The sequence below is a fragment of the Bufo gargarizans genome, chromosome 11 (assembly GCF_014858855.1).
Source record: "Bufo gargarizans isolate SCDJY-AF-19 chromosome 11, ASM1485885v1, whole genome shotgun sequence".
NCBI lineage: Eukaryota > Metazoa > Chordata > Amphibia > Anura > Bufonidae > Bufo > Bufo gargarizans.
Genome location: NC_058090.1, coordinates 9,111,117 through 9,128,163, shown reverse-complemented (window position 1 = coordinate 9,128,163; position 17,047 = coordinate 9,111,117). Strand labels below are relative to the sequence as shown.

The following is a 17,047-nucleotide window of genomic DNA, read 5'->3' as shown; positions in this document are numbered from 1 at the left end:
TTATCAATCAGAAAAGACATCACTGTGTACAATTGCTGTGTATTTTGACTGTGACTTGTCAGTTTAGTGCTGCATTCTTTTGTATGCTCTGCACCGTGAAAATATTCTGCACCTGTGTAGCTCTAGTATCTGATGACTACATGGTCATCGTATGGCAGAATTATTGGTTATCTAGAGACTTGTTATAGTACTTGTATAGTATTATGGTTAGCACCACGGATTCAGCAATCTATGGCCAAACACATACTAACCACATCCCCCATGTAGCTTGACATGACCAGAGGACCAGAAAGTTGGAGACAGAATAATGAATATAATGGACTCATCCAAAGGCCAAATCTATGACATAAAATCAAGACTGAGATAACTTTTTTTTTTTTTATCCTGTTTTCCAGCTACTTGCAAAAAACTGTTTTGCCTATTTTAACCATGTAACACCGGATTTCAAGCTCCCATGTGGGGGCCACATATTACAGAGTACAGAACTATTATTTATATATTTATTTATTTTTTAATTTACACCTTTGTTGAGTTTAGTAATTTTCATATTTTTCATGATTTTGAGAAGATATTGAAGGGGATGTCCAGAATTAGAAAAATATGGTTGTGTTACACCTGTATACAGGTGGTCTGTAGGACGGCAGCACAGCTCTGTTCACTTCAATGGAGCTAAGATGCAATAGCAGACTCAGCGCATGGACAGGTGTGGTACTGTTACTGGAAGAAAGCAGAAATGTTCTTGCAATTCTGGACAACCTCTTTAAAGTAATTTAGAAATTTGTGCTATAAAGAAAGCATCTCCTGCCAATAGTAATGGGTGATCAAAGATATTGGTACTTGTGATTTTCTCAAGGTTCGGAGACTCAGTCAAGTGCACTTCAAACCTAGGATGCAGATGTAGCTTGTCTGAAAATTTCAGGAGGACAGGGAAGGCTACAGATGGAGGTCTATCATCTGCACCTGTAAAGTAAACCCTGGTAGGTTCTTGGGCACTGCCTGACTGCTCCCTTTATCTCTGTTGGATGCTATGCTATCAGCATGAATATGCTTAGCCGCCATGAATGGTCAATGTCTTCCTGACCCATTACTTCTCTTCAGTGCCTCATATTACCCAGATATTCAAACATTCTTCCCAAAAGTCAAGCCGATTGTTGTACTACACGCAACCTGCTAATTCAGTTTCTGATGGGGCAAATCCAAATTAACTGACTATACTTATTATCAACCCTAAAACTATGTCATTATTGTGGGGTGCTACTCTTGGGGTAAATAAACAATGTAATTATTACTTTGTTATATTGAAGAATATCTTCTTTGTCGTTCAGAAACATGAGAGTCCTTCTGCTTGTGGGAGTTGCTCTACTTATCACCTTGGCCTTTGCCGATCACCATAAGGGTCATCGTAAACAAGACAAAGATGATTATGATGACAAAGACAACCATGACCACAGAGATCACCATAATCACAAACATGGCCATCACAAGAAAGGGGAAGACTGTGACAGAAAGCGCCACCATCACCATAATGAGTCCTTGCCCCACCACAAGATAGCTGATTACAATTCAAAATTCTTTTTTGACCTGTTTCGGCAGATAGCTCTAGATCATCCTTCTGAGAACATTGTCTTCTCCCCTGTCAGTATTTCTACGGCATTTGCTTTCCTGTCCCTTGGTGCTAAGGCTCAGACCCACTCACAAATCATTAAAGGACTCCGTCTAAACACCTCTAAGATCTCAGAAAAAGACATTCATGAAGATTTCCATCATCGCCCGGATCTCCTAAATGATGTGGACAGGAAGCTCCCGCTCATAGGTGGAAACGCTCTCTACATTTCCAAGGAACGCAAGATTCTCCAGACGTTCTTAGATGAAGCCAAAAAGCTTTACCACTCAGAGGTGTTTTCTACTGATTTTAAAAACACTGAAGAAGCGAAGAATCAGATTAACAGTTATGTGGAGAAAAACACCCATGGCAAGATCCCTGAGCTGTTGGACAGTGTAGACCAGGATGCCATTTTTATCCTCATCAACTACATTTATTTCAGAGGTAATCTATTACTTTATAAGGCTACTTTCACATTCGCGTTTGGTGAGGATTTGGACCGTTTGTGAGAGCCCTGAACGGATCTCAGAAACGGAAAGCCAGAACGCCAGTATGAAAGTAGATTTTCACATAACCTACCACCCCTTGGCTTACTTCTTGAAGAAAAGTCATCACAAGATAGGGAGAACACTAAATAATTACACTTGGCACTAATGATTGGTCAATAAGTATTGCTCAAGAAATATCACTTGGAGGTTATGGTATATTTGCATGAGCAGATGGGTCAAGCCTCAGCTTCAACCCCAGTCAGGCTATTTATTGGGTGTATATAGCATCTGTCAAAGAATATCACAGCTCAGCTGGTTTCATACCATATAATAACCTCATATTAATTTTCTCTTCACAGGACAATGGGAAAATCCATTTGAAGAGAAATGGACAAAAGAAGAAGATTTTCACGTCAATGAGAACACAACGGTGAAGGTGCCTTTCATGAGCAGAACAGGAATGTACAAGGCGGCCTTCACTGATGAGGCCACCGTGGTCTCCATACCGTGTAAAGGAAACGATGTTGCTTTATTCGTCCTGCCAAATCAGGGGAAATTGTCAGAAGTAGAACAAAATTTTAAGAAAGAATCAATTAAAACGTGGAAGAAATCATTTCACAGACGGTAAGGGAGTATCTCTATTTATCTATCAGTGGCGTGCCTAGGGTGTTTGGCACCCGGGGCGGGTCCTTTCTCTGGCACCCCCCCAATACTTGACCACATACCTCTTACATCCAGGGACATCTCCTGTCATGTAGACCTTCTCTTTCCTCTTCTCCTCCGTTAGACCGCCATGACATATTCTTTCAGCCGTATCTAGTCTCTACAGAGTTTGCAACACAGACATGTTAGATTTCTCAGTTTTTCCATCAACCTCCCCATCCTAGTGTCCCGACAATGTCATCCAGCTGCCACCCCCAGTACTGTGGTCTCTCAAGATACAATAGTAATTGGTTCCAGGACGACCATTGTATGTTGAAACCATTGTAAATTGAGTAATCCGTTCCAAAGCCCCAAAATGTCATCTAAGATAAGAGAAAATGAAGATTTAAGAAAAATAAGCAGATAACTAAGACAGGTAATATACAGTGCTGCCCATAATTATTCATACCCCAGGCAAATTTTGACTTAAAGTTACTTTTATTCAACCAGCAAGTAATTTTTTGACGGGAAATGACATCGGTGTCTCCCAAAAGATAATAAGACGATGTACAAGAGGCATTATTGTGGAAAAAAAACATTTCTCAGCTTTTATTTACATTTGGACAAAAAGTGTCCTGTCCAAAATTATTCATACCCTTCTTAATAATCAATAGAAACGCCTTTATTGGCTATTACAGCAATCAAACGCTTCCTATAATTGCAGACCAGCTTTTTGCATGTCTCCACAGGTATTTTTGCCCATTCATCTTTAGCAATGAGCTCCAAATCTTTGAGGTTGGAGGGTCTTCTTGCCATCACCCTGATCTTTAGCTCCCTCCACAGATTCTCAATTGGATTCAAGTCTGGACTTTGCCTGGGCCTCTCCAAAACGTTAATGTTGTTGTCTGCTAACCATTTCTTCTCCACTTTTGCTGTGTGTTTTGGGTCATTGTCATGCTGAAATGTCCACTGGTGCCCAAGGCCAAGTTTCTCTGCAGACTGCCTGATATTGTCGTTGAGAATCCTCATGTTTTGCTCTTTTTTCATGGTGCCGTTTACTGGGATTAGGTTCCCTGGTCCATTGGCTAAAAAACACCCCCAAAGCAATAGGCCCACCACCATGTTTGACAGTGGGGATGGTGTTCTTTGGGTTGAAGGCTTCTCCTTTTTTACGCAAAATGAAGGAAACATCATTGTGACCAAACAATTCAATTTTTGTTTCATCTGACCATAACACAGAAGACCAGAAGTCATCTTCTTTGTCCAGATGAGCTTTTGCAAAGGTCAAAAAATTACTTGCTGGTTAAATAAAAGTAACTTTAAGTCAAAATTTGCCAGGGCTATGAATAATTAGGGGCAGCACTGTCCTTACATATAACAGTCAGGAATAGCTGCTAACTAGCAACTAATACAGCTATTTTACCAGAAAAGTGGCCTTGATTGGTTGGATCTGAGTCTGAGACATTGTATGTTGAGTCTGGTTTCAACTTACGATGGGTCAGAAAAGGCAATTGTATGTTGAAAATATTGTATCCTGAGGCCATTGTATCTTGAGGGATCACTGTACTGTGCCCGTTGTGCCCCCCAATGCCCCAGGTACTATACTGCTGAAAAAATAGTGACCCCAATAGACATAATTGGGGTCATTTATCAAACTGGTGTAAAATAAAACTGGATTAGAGTTGAGCAGACACCTGGATGTTCGGGTTCGAGAAGTTCGGCCGAACTTCCCGGAAATGTTCGGGTTCGGGATCCGAACCCGATCCGAACTTCGTCCCGAACCCGAACCCCATTGAAGTCAATGGGGACCCGAACTTTTCGGCACTAAAAAGGCTGTAAAACAGCCCAGGAAAGGGCTAGAGGGCTGCAAAAGGCAGCAACATGTAGGTAAATCCCCTGCAAACAAACGTGGATAGGGAAATGAATAAAAATAAAAATAAAATAAATAAAAATTAACCAATATCAATTGGAGAGAGGTCCCATAGCAGAGAATCTGGCTTCACGTCACCCACCACTGGAACAGTCCATTGTCATATATTTAGGCCCAGGCAGAGGAGAGAGGTCCCGTAACAGAGAATCTGGCTTCATGTCAGCAGAGAATCAGTCTGCATGTCATAGCAGAGAATCAGGCTTCACGTCAGCCACCACTGCAACAGTCCATTGTCATATATTTAGGCCCCGGCACCCAGACAGAGGAGAGGTTCATTCAACTTTGGGTAGCCTCGCAATATAATGGTAAAATGAAAATAAAAATAGGATTGAATGAGGAAGTGCCCTGGAGTCCAATAATATATGGTTAAGGGGAGGTAGTTAATGTCTAATCTGGACAAGGGACGGACAGATCCTGTGGGATCCATGCCTGGTACATTTTTATGAACGTCAGCTTGTCCACATTGGCTGTAGACAGGCGGCTGCGTTTGTCTGTAATGACCCCCCTGCCGTGCTGAATACACGTTCAGACAAAACGCTGGCCGCCGGGCAGGCCAGCACCTCCAAGGCATAAAAGGCTAGCTCTGGCCACGTGGACAATTTAGAGACCCAGAAGTTGAATGGGGCCGAACCATCAGTCAGTACGTGGAGGGATGTGCACACGTACTGTTCCACCATGTTAGTGAAATGTTGCCTCCTGCTAACACGTTACGTATCAGGTGGTGGTGCAGTTAGCTGTGGCGTGTTGACAAAACTTTTCCACATCTCTGCCATGCTAACCCTGCCCTCAGAGGAGCTGGCCGTGACACAGCTGCCTTGGCGACCTCTTGCTCCTCCTCTGCCTTGGCCTTGGGCTTCCACTTGTTCCCCTGTGACATTTGGGAATGCTCTCAGTAGCGCGTCTACCAACGTGCGCTTGTACTCGCGCATCTTCCTATCACGCTCCAGTGCAGGAAGTAAGGTGGGCACATTGTCTTTGTAGCGTGGATCCAGCAGGGTGGCAACCCAGTAGTCCGCACACGTTAAAATGTGGGCAACTCTGCTGTCGTTGCGCAGGCACTGCAGCATGTAGTCGCTCATGTGTGCCAGGCTGCCCAGGGGTAAGGACAAGCTGTCCTCTGTGGGAGGCGTATCGTCATCGTCCTGCCTTTCCCCCCAGCCACGCACCAGTGATGGGCCCGAGCTGCGTTGGGTGCCACCCCGCTGTGACCATGCTTCATCCTCATCCTCCTCCTCATCCTCGTCCTCCTCGTCCTCCAGTAGTGGGCCCTGGCTGGCCACATTTGTACCTGGCCTCTGCTGTTGCAAAAAACCTCCCTCTGAGTCACTTCGAAGAGACTGGCCTGAAAGTGCTAAAAATGACCCCTCTTCCTCCTCCTCCTCCTCCTCCTGGGCCACCTCCTCTTCCATCATCACCCTAAGTGTTTTCTCAAGGAGACATAGAAGTGGTATTGTAACGCTGATAACGGCGTCATCGCCACTGGCCATGTTGGTGGAGTACTCAAAACAGCGCAACAGGGCACACAGGTCTCGCATGGAGGCCCAGTCATTGGTGGTGAAGTGGTGCTGTTCTGTAGTGCGACTGACCCGTGCGTGCTGCAGCTGAAACTCCACTATGGCCTGCTGCTGTTCGCACAGTCTGTCCAGCATGTGCAAGGTGGAGTTCCACCTGGTGGGCACGTCGCATATGAGGCGGTGAGCGGGAAGGCCGAAGTTACGCTGTAGCGCAGACAGGCGAGCAGCAGCAGGATGTGAACGCCGGAAGCGCGAACAGACGGCCCGCACTTTATGCAGCAGCTCTGACATGTCGGGGTAGTTGTGAATGAACTTCTGCACCACCAAATTCAGCACATGCGCCAAGCAAGGGATGTGCGTCAAACCGGCTAGTCCCAGAGCTGCAATGAGATTTCGCCCATTATCGCAAACCACCAGGCCGTGCTTGAGGCTCACCGGCAGCAACCACTCGTCGGTCTGTTGTTCTATACCACGCCACAACTCCTGTGCGGTGTGGGGCCTTTCCCCCAAACATATGAGTTTCAGAATGGCCTGCTGACGTTTACCCCGGGCTGTGCTGAAGTTGGTGGTGAAGGTGTGTGGCTGACTAGATGAGCAGGTGGAAGAAGAGGAGGAGGAAGCCGAGAAGGAGGAGGTGGCAACAGGAGGCAAAGAATGTTGCCCTGTGATCCTTGGCGGCGGAAGGACGTGCGACAAACAGCTCTCCGCCTGGGGCCCAGCTGCCACTACATTTACCCAGTGTGCAGTTAGGGAGATATAGCGTCCCTGGCCGTGCTTACTGGTCCACGTATCTGTGGTTAGGTGGACCTTGCCACAGATGGCGTTGCGCAGTGCACACTTGATTTTATCGGATACTTGGTTGTGCAGGGAAGGCACGGCTCTCTTGGAGAAGTAGTGCCGGCTGGGAACAACATACTGTGGGACAGCAAGCGACATGAGCTGTTTGAAGCTGTCTGTGTCCACCAGCCTAAATGACAGCATTTCATAGGCCAGTAGTTTAGAAATGCTGGCATTCAGGGCCAGGGATCGAGGGTGGCTAGGTGGGAATTTACACTTTCTCTCAAATGTTTGTGAGATGGAGAGCTGAACGCTGCCATGTGACATGGTTGAGATGCTTGGTGACGGAGGTGGTGGTGTTGGTGGTACATCCCCTGTTTGCTGGGCGGCAGGTGCCAACGTTCCTCCAGAGGCGGAGGAAGAGGCCGAGGCGGCAGCAGCAGAAGAGGCCGAGGCGGCAGCAGCAGAAGAGGTAGCAGGGGGAGCCTGAGTGACTTCCTTGGTTTTAAGGTGTTTACTCCACTGCAGTTCATGCTTTGCATGCAGGTGCCTGGTCATGCAGGTTGTGCTCAGGTTCAGAACGTTAATGCCTCGCTTCAGGCTCTGATGGCATAGCGTGCAAACCACTCGGGTCTTGTCGTCAGCACATTGTTTGAAGAAGTGCCATGCCAGGGAACTCCTTGAAGCTGCCTTTGGGGTGCTCGGTCCCAGATGGCGGCGGTCAGTAGCAGGCGGAGTCTCTTGGCGGCGGGTGTTCTGCTTTTGCCCACTGCTCCCTCTTTTGCTACGCTGTTGGCTCGGTCTCACCACTGCCTCTTCCTCCGAACTGTGAAAGTCAGTGGCACGACCTTCATTCCATGTGGGGTCTAGGACCTCATCGTCCCCTGCATCGTCTTCCACCCAGTCTTGATCCCTGACCTCCTGTTAAGTCTGCACACTGCAGAAAGACGCAGCAGTTGGCACCTGTGTTTCGTCATCATCAGAGACATGCTGAGGTGGTATTCCCATGTCCTCATCATCAGGAAACATAAGTGGTTGTGCGTCAGTGCATTCTATGTCTTCCACCGCTGGGGAAGGGCTGGGTGGATGCCCTTGGGAAACCCTGCCAGCGGAGTCTTCAAACAGCATAAGAGACTGCTGCATAACTTGAGGCTCAGACAGTTTCCCTGATATGCATGGGGGTGATGTGACAGACTGATGGGCTTGGTTTTCAGGTGCCATCTGTGCGCTTTCTGCAAAAGACTGGGTGGGAGATAATGTGAACGTGCTGGATCCACTGTCGGCCACCCAATTGACTAATGCCTGTACCTGCTCAGGCCTTACCATCCTTAGAACGGCATTGGGCCCCACCAAATATCGCTGTAAATTATGGCGGCTACTGGGACCTGAGGTAGTTGGTACACTAGGACGTGTGGCTGTGGCAGAACGGCCATGTCCTCTCCCAGCACCAGAGGGTCCACTAACACCACCACGACCATGTCCGCGTCCTTTACTAGATGTTTTCCTCATTGTTATCATTCACCACAACAACAAAAATATTATTTGACCCAATGTATTGAATTCAAATTCAGGCCTTTTTTTAAAGACAACTAACACTATCTGGCTATCTATTTAGGTACCGTATTACACTAATACAGGCACAGCAGTAACGACAGATTTAGCTGAATATAAATTTGAGGCCTCTTTATTTAGGTGCTGGGTGACAGGTATAGGTTTACTGACAGAATTAGACTTGGAAATGCACAGTAGCGTGTGTGTGAAGTTATTCTGAATGACCCTATGTGCACCTTGAATCTGATATACCCTTTTAGGGATAGATTTAAAATAGCTCTGATACAGCAGAAACCACAAAATTAGGAAATTGCTAAATTGGGAATTGTATTTCAACCCAGAACAAAAACTGTGCTTTGACGGACACTAAATAACTTGACCAGCCACAGCAGTAACGACAGATTTAGCTGGATATAAATTTGAGGCCTAGTATTTAGGCGCTGGGTGACAGGTATACGTTTACTGACAGAATTAGACTGGGATATGGCCAAAAAATAACCAGACTATTGATGGTTAAATGCACTTGGTGTGACAGCTTGACCAACCACACTATTGAGGGTTAAATGCACTTGGTGACAGGCTCAGCTTGCCCCGGATGTAGTATATGGCCAAAAAATAACCAGACTATTGATGGTTAAATGCACTTGGTGTGACAGCTTGACCCTGATGTAGGATTTAGCCAAAAAAACAACCCCACTATTGAGGGTTAAATGCACTTGGTGACAGCTTGCCCCTGATGTAGTATATGGCCAAAAAATAACCAGACTATTGATGGTTAAATGCACTTGGTGTGACAGCTTGACCCTGATGTAGGATTTAGCCAAAAAACAACCACACCATTGAGGGTTAAATGCACTTGGTGACAGCTTGCCCCTGATGTAGGATTTAGCCAAAAAACAACCACACCATTGAGGGTTAAATGCACTTGGTGACAGGCTCAGCTTGCCCCTGATGTAGTATATGGCCAAAAAATAACCAGACTATTGATGGTTAAATGCACTTGGTGTGACAGCTTGACCCTGATGTAGGATTTAGCCAACAAAAACAACCACACCATTGAGGGTTAAATGCACTTGGTGACAGCTTGCCCCTGATGTAGTATATGGCCAAAAAATAACCAGACTATTGATGGTTAAATGCACTTGGTGTGACAGCTTGACCCTGATGTAGGATTTAGCCAAAAAACAACCACACCATTGAGGGTTAAATGCACTTGGCGACAGCTTGCCCCTGATGTAGTATATGGCCAAAAAATAACCAGACTATTGATGGTTAAATGCACTTGGTGTGACAGCTTGACCCTGATGTAGGATTTAGCCAAAAAAACAACCACACCATTGAGGGTTAAATGCACTTGGTGACAGCTTTCCCCCTGATGTAGTATATGGCCAAAAAATAACCAGACTATTGATGGTTAAATGCACTTGGTGTGACAGCTTGACCCTGATGTAGGATTTAGCCAAAAAACAACCACACCATTGAGGGTTAAATGCACTTGGTGGCAGCTTGTGCTGGTGCACCACAAGACACAAAATGGCCGCCGATCACCCAAGAAAAAAGTGACTGAAAAACGCTCTGGGCAGCCTAAAAACAGTGAGCAATTCAATAGCAGCCGTTCAATCATCCACAGCTGCAGATCGATCTCTGAATGAAGTCTTTTGGAGGAGTTAATCACTGCCTAATCTCGCCCTAACGTCGCAGCTGCAACCTCTCCCTATGCTGATCAGAGCAAAGTGACGTGCGGCGCTACGTGACTCCAGCTTAAATAGAGGCTGGGTCACATGGTGCTCTGGCCAATCACAGCCATGCCAATAGTAGGCATGGCTGTGACGGCCTCTTGGGGCAAGTAGTATGACGCTTGTTGATTGGCTGCTTTGCAGCCTTTCAAAAAGCGCCAAGAAAGCGACGAACACCGAACCCGAACCCGGACTTTTACGAAAATGTCCGGGTTCGGGTCCGTGTCACGGACACCCCAAAATTCGGTACAAACCCGAATTATACAGTTTGGGTTCGCTCATCCCTAAACTGGATTTCCAAAAGAGCTGTCAAAAATGAAAGGTGGAATCTGATTGGCTGCTATGGGCAACTAAGCCAGTTCTACTTTACATAACAATATATCTAGTACCGCGCTCACCCTATTTCAGAAATGCATACACACCCCCCTGCTAAAAAAGTGCCCACAATGCTGTGATCAGCCTAAATTACCTTGCTGATGTCTTCACTCTTTGCGGGATCTAAATTATTTTCTTGCGCAGTGTGGGGGTGTTGCAGGCACAGGTAAAGTATCTAAACTTGGGAATCGCGCCCTGGCCAGTGGCTTCGTAAGTGCAAGTTCGTGGTTCGTGGTTGCACGGAGCAGCCAGTGACGTCACTTCTACGGATAGTTGCAGACACGACAATACCTATCGACGCGTTTTGGACAGTACGTTGTCCTTCGTCAGGAAAACTGCTTGACACTCCTAGGTACTTCCCTTATATGCGCTTGCTCCTGCTTCCACCACATTAACCTGTTATAAACTCCACCCTCAAATATTGTAACATATCTAATAGGTATAAGCTTATCCCCTATAGCTTACTTCTTTCTTAATCGAACGCAAATAATTCTATCTCCATATTTAAACCAGATGGTACCAGGGTATCCATATAAAAGATCCATTTAGTCTCCAGTCTCGACAGATCTTTAATGACGTCTCCTCCCCTTTTATTTTTCTTTACCACTTCAACCCCGCAAAATGTGGATTCGATAAATTTTCCTTCATGTTTTTCCCTATAGTGACACGATAATGGGTGTCCTTCAAACTTCCTTTCAATATTATACACATGTTCCCCCATTCTTTTTTTCAACTGTCTTTTTGTGCGGCCAATATATATTTTACTACAGGGGCATGTTATAGCGTATATTACACCCCGACTATCGCATGTAATAAACTCCTTGATATTTTGTTTATATGATCCCTCTGTATTTTTTATTTCCATCTGGGCTCTTGTTTTTTTGCGATATATTGCATCCTGCGCATTTTTTGCATGGAAAGAACCCTTTTAGTTGTTCTTCTTTCTTATGATCTAAAACTTTCATAATATTTGTGTTCAGACATTTATTGGTAGATGCTATCGTGTTCCCTATGTTTTTTGCTTTGCAATAAATACATTTTGGTACAGTCAAATCGCAAATATTCAAATCGCAAATTTATCGCGAATATCGGCACTTAGCAACATCCCTAGCAACCAATAGGAAAGCTGCCTACCCCTTAATGTTTGATCGCAAATATTCAAATCGCTAATTTTTATTGCGAATATATTACATTGCCGATTTTCGCAATCAAGAAAATAATGACTGGAGATCAGGAATTCTCGAATTTGCTAATTTATGGCGAATATTCGGCCAAAAATTCACGAATTATCGCGAATTTGAATATTGCCTATGCTGCTCATCACTAGTACCTAGTAGTGTCAAGCAGTTTTCCTGACGAAGGACAGTGTACTATTCGAAACATGTAGATAGGTATTGTGGTGTCTGCAACTATCCGTAGTTGTAGAAGTGCCGTCACTGGCTGCTCCATGCAAACGCGAACCAAGCTAGTAGCGCTATTGGAATCGTTGTTTGATCAGTTCTACTTTACACCAGTTTGATAAATTACCCCAAATGTCCCTATAGTGTCCACAGCAGCTATAATGTCCCCTAGAGTGCCCCCAGTAATAACAACCCCTCCAGGTATTCTCCAGGTAATAATCCCTGTATAGTGTCCCCAGAAATGATAGAATTGCCCCTACAGTGCCTCCCCAATAGTGTGAGGGATTGCACCTTCATTTTGTATCCTGGGTTCCATTTTACTTTGCTGGTTTATTTTAGGTCAGAATTGAGAATTGCTGAGCCGTATGTATTTGAGACAAACAAAGTTGATTGCTTATTAGTTCTCAGAAGTATCTGTGCCTGATGTTCTGGGTGTATAACTGGTACTAGGTACTTTTCAAGGAGGAATAACTGAAGGCTAAGATAAGGTTTTTTGTAATCAAATGTGCTTGACTTGCAAGCATCCAAAAGAAGTTATTATTAATCATGTGATGCTTACGTAAAATGACGATATCTGTGTTTGGCTTAAGTTCTAGAAAAAGGGTATAAATATTTTGTATCCGCCCAATAAAGATGAGAGAGATCATTCTGATACAACCTTGAGCCTGTGTCATTTATCTCTCTCGAGTATACTCGTACTTTTATCTGATTTGGACCGCAGCAGATCATAGAAGTAGGGGTTTTGCCCTAACAATAGCAACACACCCCACACTGCCCCTATAGTAATTTGCCCCACACAGTAATTTTCCCACACTTCCCCCATACAGTAGTTTCCCCCACACTGCCCCATATAGTAATTTGCCCCACACAGTAATTTGCCCCATACAGTAGTTTCCCCCACACTGCCCCATATAGTAATTTGCCCCATACAGTAGTTTCCCCCACACTGCCCCATATAGTAATTTGCCCCATACAGTAGTTTCCCCCACACTGCCCCATATAGTAATTTGCCCCATACAGTAGTTTCCCCCACACTGCCCCATATAGTAATTTGCCCCATACAGTAGTTTCCCCCACACTGCCCCATATAGTAATTTGCCCCATACAGTAGTTTCCCCCACACTGCCCAATATAGTAATTTGCCCCATACAGTAGTTTCCCCCACACTGCCCCATATAGTAATTTGCCCCATACAGTAGTTTCCCCCACACTGCCCCCACACAGTAGTTTCCCCCACATTGCACCATATAGTAATTTGCCCCACATAGTAATCCCTCCCATAATAATTTGCCCCCACACAGTATCCCACTATAATATTTTTCCCCCACATAGTAATTTTCACCATACTGCAATTTCCCCCCGATGTACTGTCCCCTCCATGTTGCCAAAGTTGGCACATAAAAGAAAAATAAATAAAAGCTAAATACTCACCTATGTCCAGGCGCACAATGGCAGGCACCCACCATTCACTGTGCTGCTTCCCGACACAGGCGCGCGTGATGATGTCATCACGCACGCCTGCATCAGGATTTCAGTACCGCATAGGCCTCAGGCCTACTAGGCCTGAATCCTATGGCGGTGATCAGCAGCGGGGTAGGGAACTATGCGCTTCTGTGCCCCGCCGCAGTATGTGGCCGTCAGCACTCCAGCAATGAGAACTTCCATCTGTATTGATGGAAGCACTCATTGCTTCTGGCAATCCCCTGAGAGTCGGCACCCGGGGCAGACCGCACCCCCTGCCAACCCTAGGCACGCCACTGCTATCTATCTACCTATGTGCACATTATATCAGCAGCTTTTATATATTACTGTTACTGGGGAGAAGTTGCAGCCATAGTCAGTTGCAATAATTCCATTACAGATCGCTCCATGTTTGGATGTTTTTGACTATGGCCTCATGCACACGACCGTTGTGTGCATCCGTGGCAGTTGTGCCATTTTCCGTTTTTTTTCACGGACCCATTGACTTTCAATGGGTCCGTGGAAAAATCGGAAAATGCACCGTTTGGCAGCCGCATCCGTGATCCGTGTTTCCTGGCCGTGAAAAAAATATGACCTGTCCTATTTTTTTCACGGCCAACGGTTCACGGACCCATTCAAGTCAATGGGTCCGTGAAAAATCACAGATGCACACAAGAGTGTCATCCGTGTCCATGATCCGTGTCCGTGATCCGTGTCCGTTTTTTCTTATCATTATCAAGGCAAATCAAGGCAAACTTGACTTAGATTTTTTTTTCATTTTTCATGTCCGTGGATCCTCCAAAAAACAAGGAAGACCCACGGACGAAAAAACGGTCACGGATCACGGACCTACGGACCCCATTTTTGCGGACCTTAAAAAAAAACGGTCGTGTGCATGAGGCCTATGAAGGATCTGCACATTGTCTTATGGTGTTCATTATTTGCATATCATCTGTTATTCTTTTCACACAGGTTGGTGGACTTATACCTCCCCAAATTCTCTGTCTCCGGCACTGTCAACCTGAAAGAAATATTAGGCAAGTTGGGCATAGAAGACGTTTTCTCAGACAGCGCTGATCTTTCTGGTATCACTGGAGAACCCAACGCAAAGATTTCTAAGGTGAGATCTATCAATCCATCTATCTAATACCTATATATATCATATTGGTCTATCTGAATCTATCTATTGATCTATTCAGGGGTGTAGCTAAAGGCTCATGGGCCCTGGTGCTAGAGTTCAGCTTGAGCCCCCCTTCCCTCAGTGCTTTGTGGCCAGGGGCAGGGGAGCACATAGTCTTCCTGCTGCCTGAGGCAAAAATTGAAATGGCACCATGCCAAATTCATCACCTAACCTCTTCCCTCCAGCCAGAGGTGTAACTTGACCGGCATGCACTTTCTATAATACTGTTGTCTTCTTATGCGGCACAAGGGTCTTTGGGCCCCTCAGGCTCCTGGGCATGGTAGTGACTGCTACCTCTGCACCCCCTATAGCTACTCTCCTGGAACTATCTAGATATCTGTCTGTCTGTTGATGGCTCAGTAGTTAGTACTGGTGCTTTGCAGTTCTGGGGCCCCAGAAGGCAAACTCTGCATGGGTTTCCCCCCACACTCCAAAGACATGCGGACAAGGAATTTAGATTGTCAGCTCTACTGGGAACAACGATTTCTAATGATAATATCTGTAAAGTGCGGTGGAATACGTTAGCGCTTTATAAGTTAGTCAAATAAATATGTATCCACTGGAAAATGTAATAGCTTTTTTTTTTTCTCTCACCCTCCATAGGCTATCCATAAGGCCGTGCTTAGTGTTGATGAGAAGGGGACAGAAGCGGCAGGTACCACCGCACTGGAGGCAATGCCCATGATGCTTCCTCCTCGTATTCAGTTTAATCGTCCTTTCCTTATCTCAGTGAATGACCACGAAAGCATTCTCTTCATCGGAAGAATTGCCAACCCACAGGAATGATTCTCTCCTAAACTTTTCTTTAATAAAATACTAGCAGAAGGACCCGGCTCTGCACGGGTATATTTCATCTATTTCAGTCAATGTTTGTGTGTGTCGTTAAAAGATATTGACAGTATCCCCCATAACAGTGACCTCCACAGCACCCCGCCCTTTAACAGTGAACTCCACAGTCCTCCATAACACTGACCCCGCCACTTTAAAATGGGACCTTCACAGCAGCCCATCCCCTTATCTTTGACATTCACAGCAGCCCGCCCCTTTAACTGTGAGTTTTACAGCACCCCACTCCCTTGACAGTGACCTCCTCAGGGGCCCGCCCCCTTAACAGTAACCTCCACAGTACCCCACTGCCTTACAGTGACCTCCACAGTACCCCGCTGCCTTAACAGTGACCTCCACAGCAGTTGCCCCTTTAATAGTGGCTCCTGCCCCCTTAACAGCGACCTCCACAGTGACCTCCACAGCAGCCTACCCCCTTAACAGTAACATCCACAGTGAACACCTCTTTAACAGTGACCTCCACAGCACCATGCCCCTTTAATGCTAGGGCTACACAACAACATGTGTTGCGCGACATTTTGTCTCAACAATTTTTATAATGATAGGCTATGGTGTCGCACTGCGACTGTCGCGTCGCAGCATGTCACATTGTCACAGTGCAATACCATAGACTATCATTATAAAAATTGTCACACAACATTGGTGCGACATCAACGTCGCGCGACACATGTAGCAGTGTAGTTGTGCTCTATGTGTCGTGCGACTTATTGTCGTCCTGTAGCCCTAGCCTAAAGCTGACCTACAGCAGTGAAGTAAAATGGCTGGGTTGTTATGGAAACCTGGAGTAAAACTGCGAGCTTCTATTGGCTGATAAGGGACATGTGACCGTTTGTATGGCATCTGGGATATGAAGAGAATGAAGGGGCCCCCCCAGAGCGTATAGCTTGGGGGGCACATGGTGGCAGGGGCACTAGAGTCATTTTATTAAAAGTTAAGGTTTTAGGTTAAAAGATGGTGTTTCAATTTCTAGGTCTCTCCTGACAGGAATCCGGCTTGGGCTGGTTCCCTTAGTGATCTGCCTGGATACGGGATGCTGGGAACAGCTGTCAGGATTGGCCAGCTGTTTCTGAGGCGGGAAATGCTGAACAGCTGATTGGCAGCTGTCAGTTTTGAGCGGGAACCAGTGTGGATAAAATGACAGCGCACAGGTGCCCAGCTGTCAGTTCAAGTGGAGCAACCTGAAAGAAGCAGCGCCTGTCAAGATCTGTGATGGAGGACTTACTTCGCAGCCTGATCCTGAGAGCGGAGTCGGCGGGAGGAGAGGAATGGCTGAGGAGCTGCCTCTCGCAGCCCATACCTGGCGGCGGTGAAGCGGCGGCGGTTCCGGAAGAAGATGAGGAGCTGGAGCCGGGAGAAGATGAGGAAGCCGTCCTGCAAGTGGCCAGTGGGGAAGCGGAGGTGTTGGCGCCGCGCAGCAAAAGAGCTAAAAGACATGCGCGCGCCGGCACCCCGCCCTCTGAAGACGTCATCGCTGCCGGATCATCACCAGGCGCCGGGCCGCAAGCGGCGTCTGCCGCTGATGACGTCACGGCCTGGCGACGTCA

At 46.1% G+C, this 17,047-nt stretch overlaps 1 protein-coding gene across 1 annotated transcript; it reads left to right on the top strand.

Moving 5' to 3' along the window:
• The first annotated feature begins 1,329 nt into the window (after nt 1-1,329).
• LOC122922175 (alpha-1-antitrypsin-like) lies at nt 1,330-15,481 on the top strand. Its single transcript, XM_044272688.1, has 5 exons — nt 1,330-1,402; nt 1,436-2,047; nt 2,451-2,715; nt 14,450-14,597; nt 15,261-15,481. The coding sequence occupies exons 1-5, from the start codon at nt 1,330-1,332 to the stop codon at nt 15,441-15,443; spliced, it is 1,281 nt and encodes a 426-aa protein (XP_044128623.1). The 3' UTR covers nt 15,444-15,481.
• Nucleotides 15,482-17,047: the final 1,566 nt, after the last annotated feature.

Excerpts from the sequence above, each read along its gene's own strand:
- LOC122922175 (XM_044272688.1), top strand. The coding sequence starts at position 1,330 with ATGAGAGTCCTTCTGCTTGTGGGAGTTGCTCTACTTATCACCTTGGCC. Across the intron at positions 2,048-2,450 it reads CAACTACATTTATTTCAGAG|GACAATGGGAAAATCCATTT; the intron begins GTAATCTATTAC and ends TTCTCTTCACAG. Across the intron at positions 14,598-15,260 it reads CCAACGCAAAGATTTCTAAG|GCTATCCATAAGGCCGTGCT; the intron begins GTGAGATCTATC and ends CACCCTCCATAG.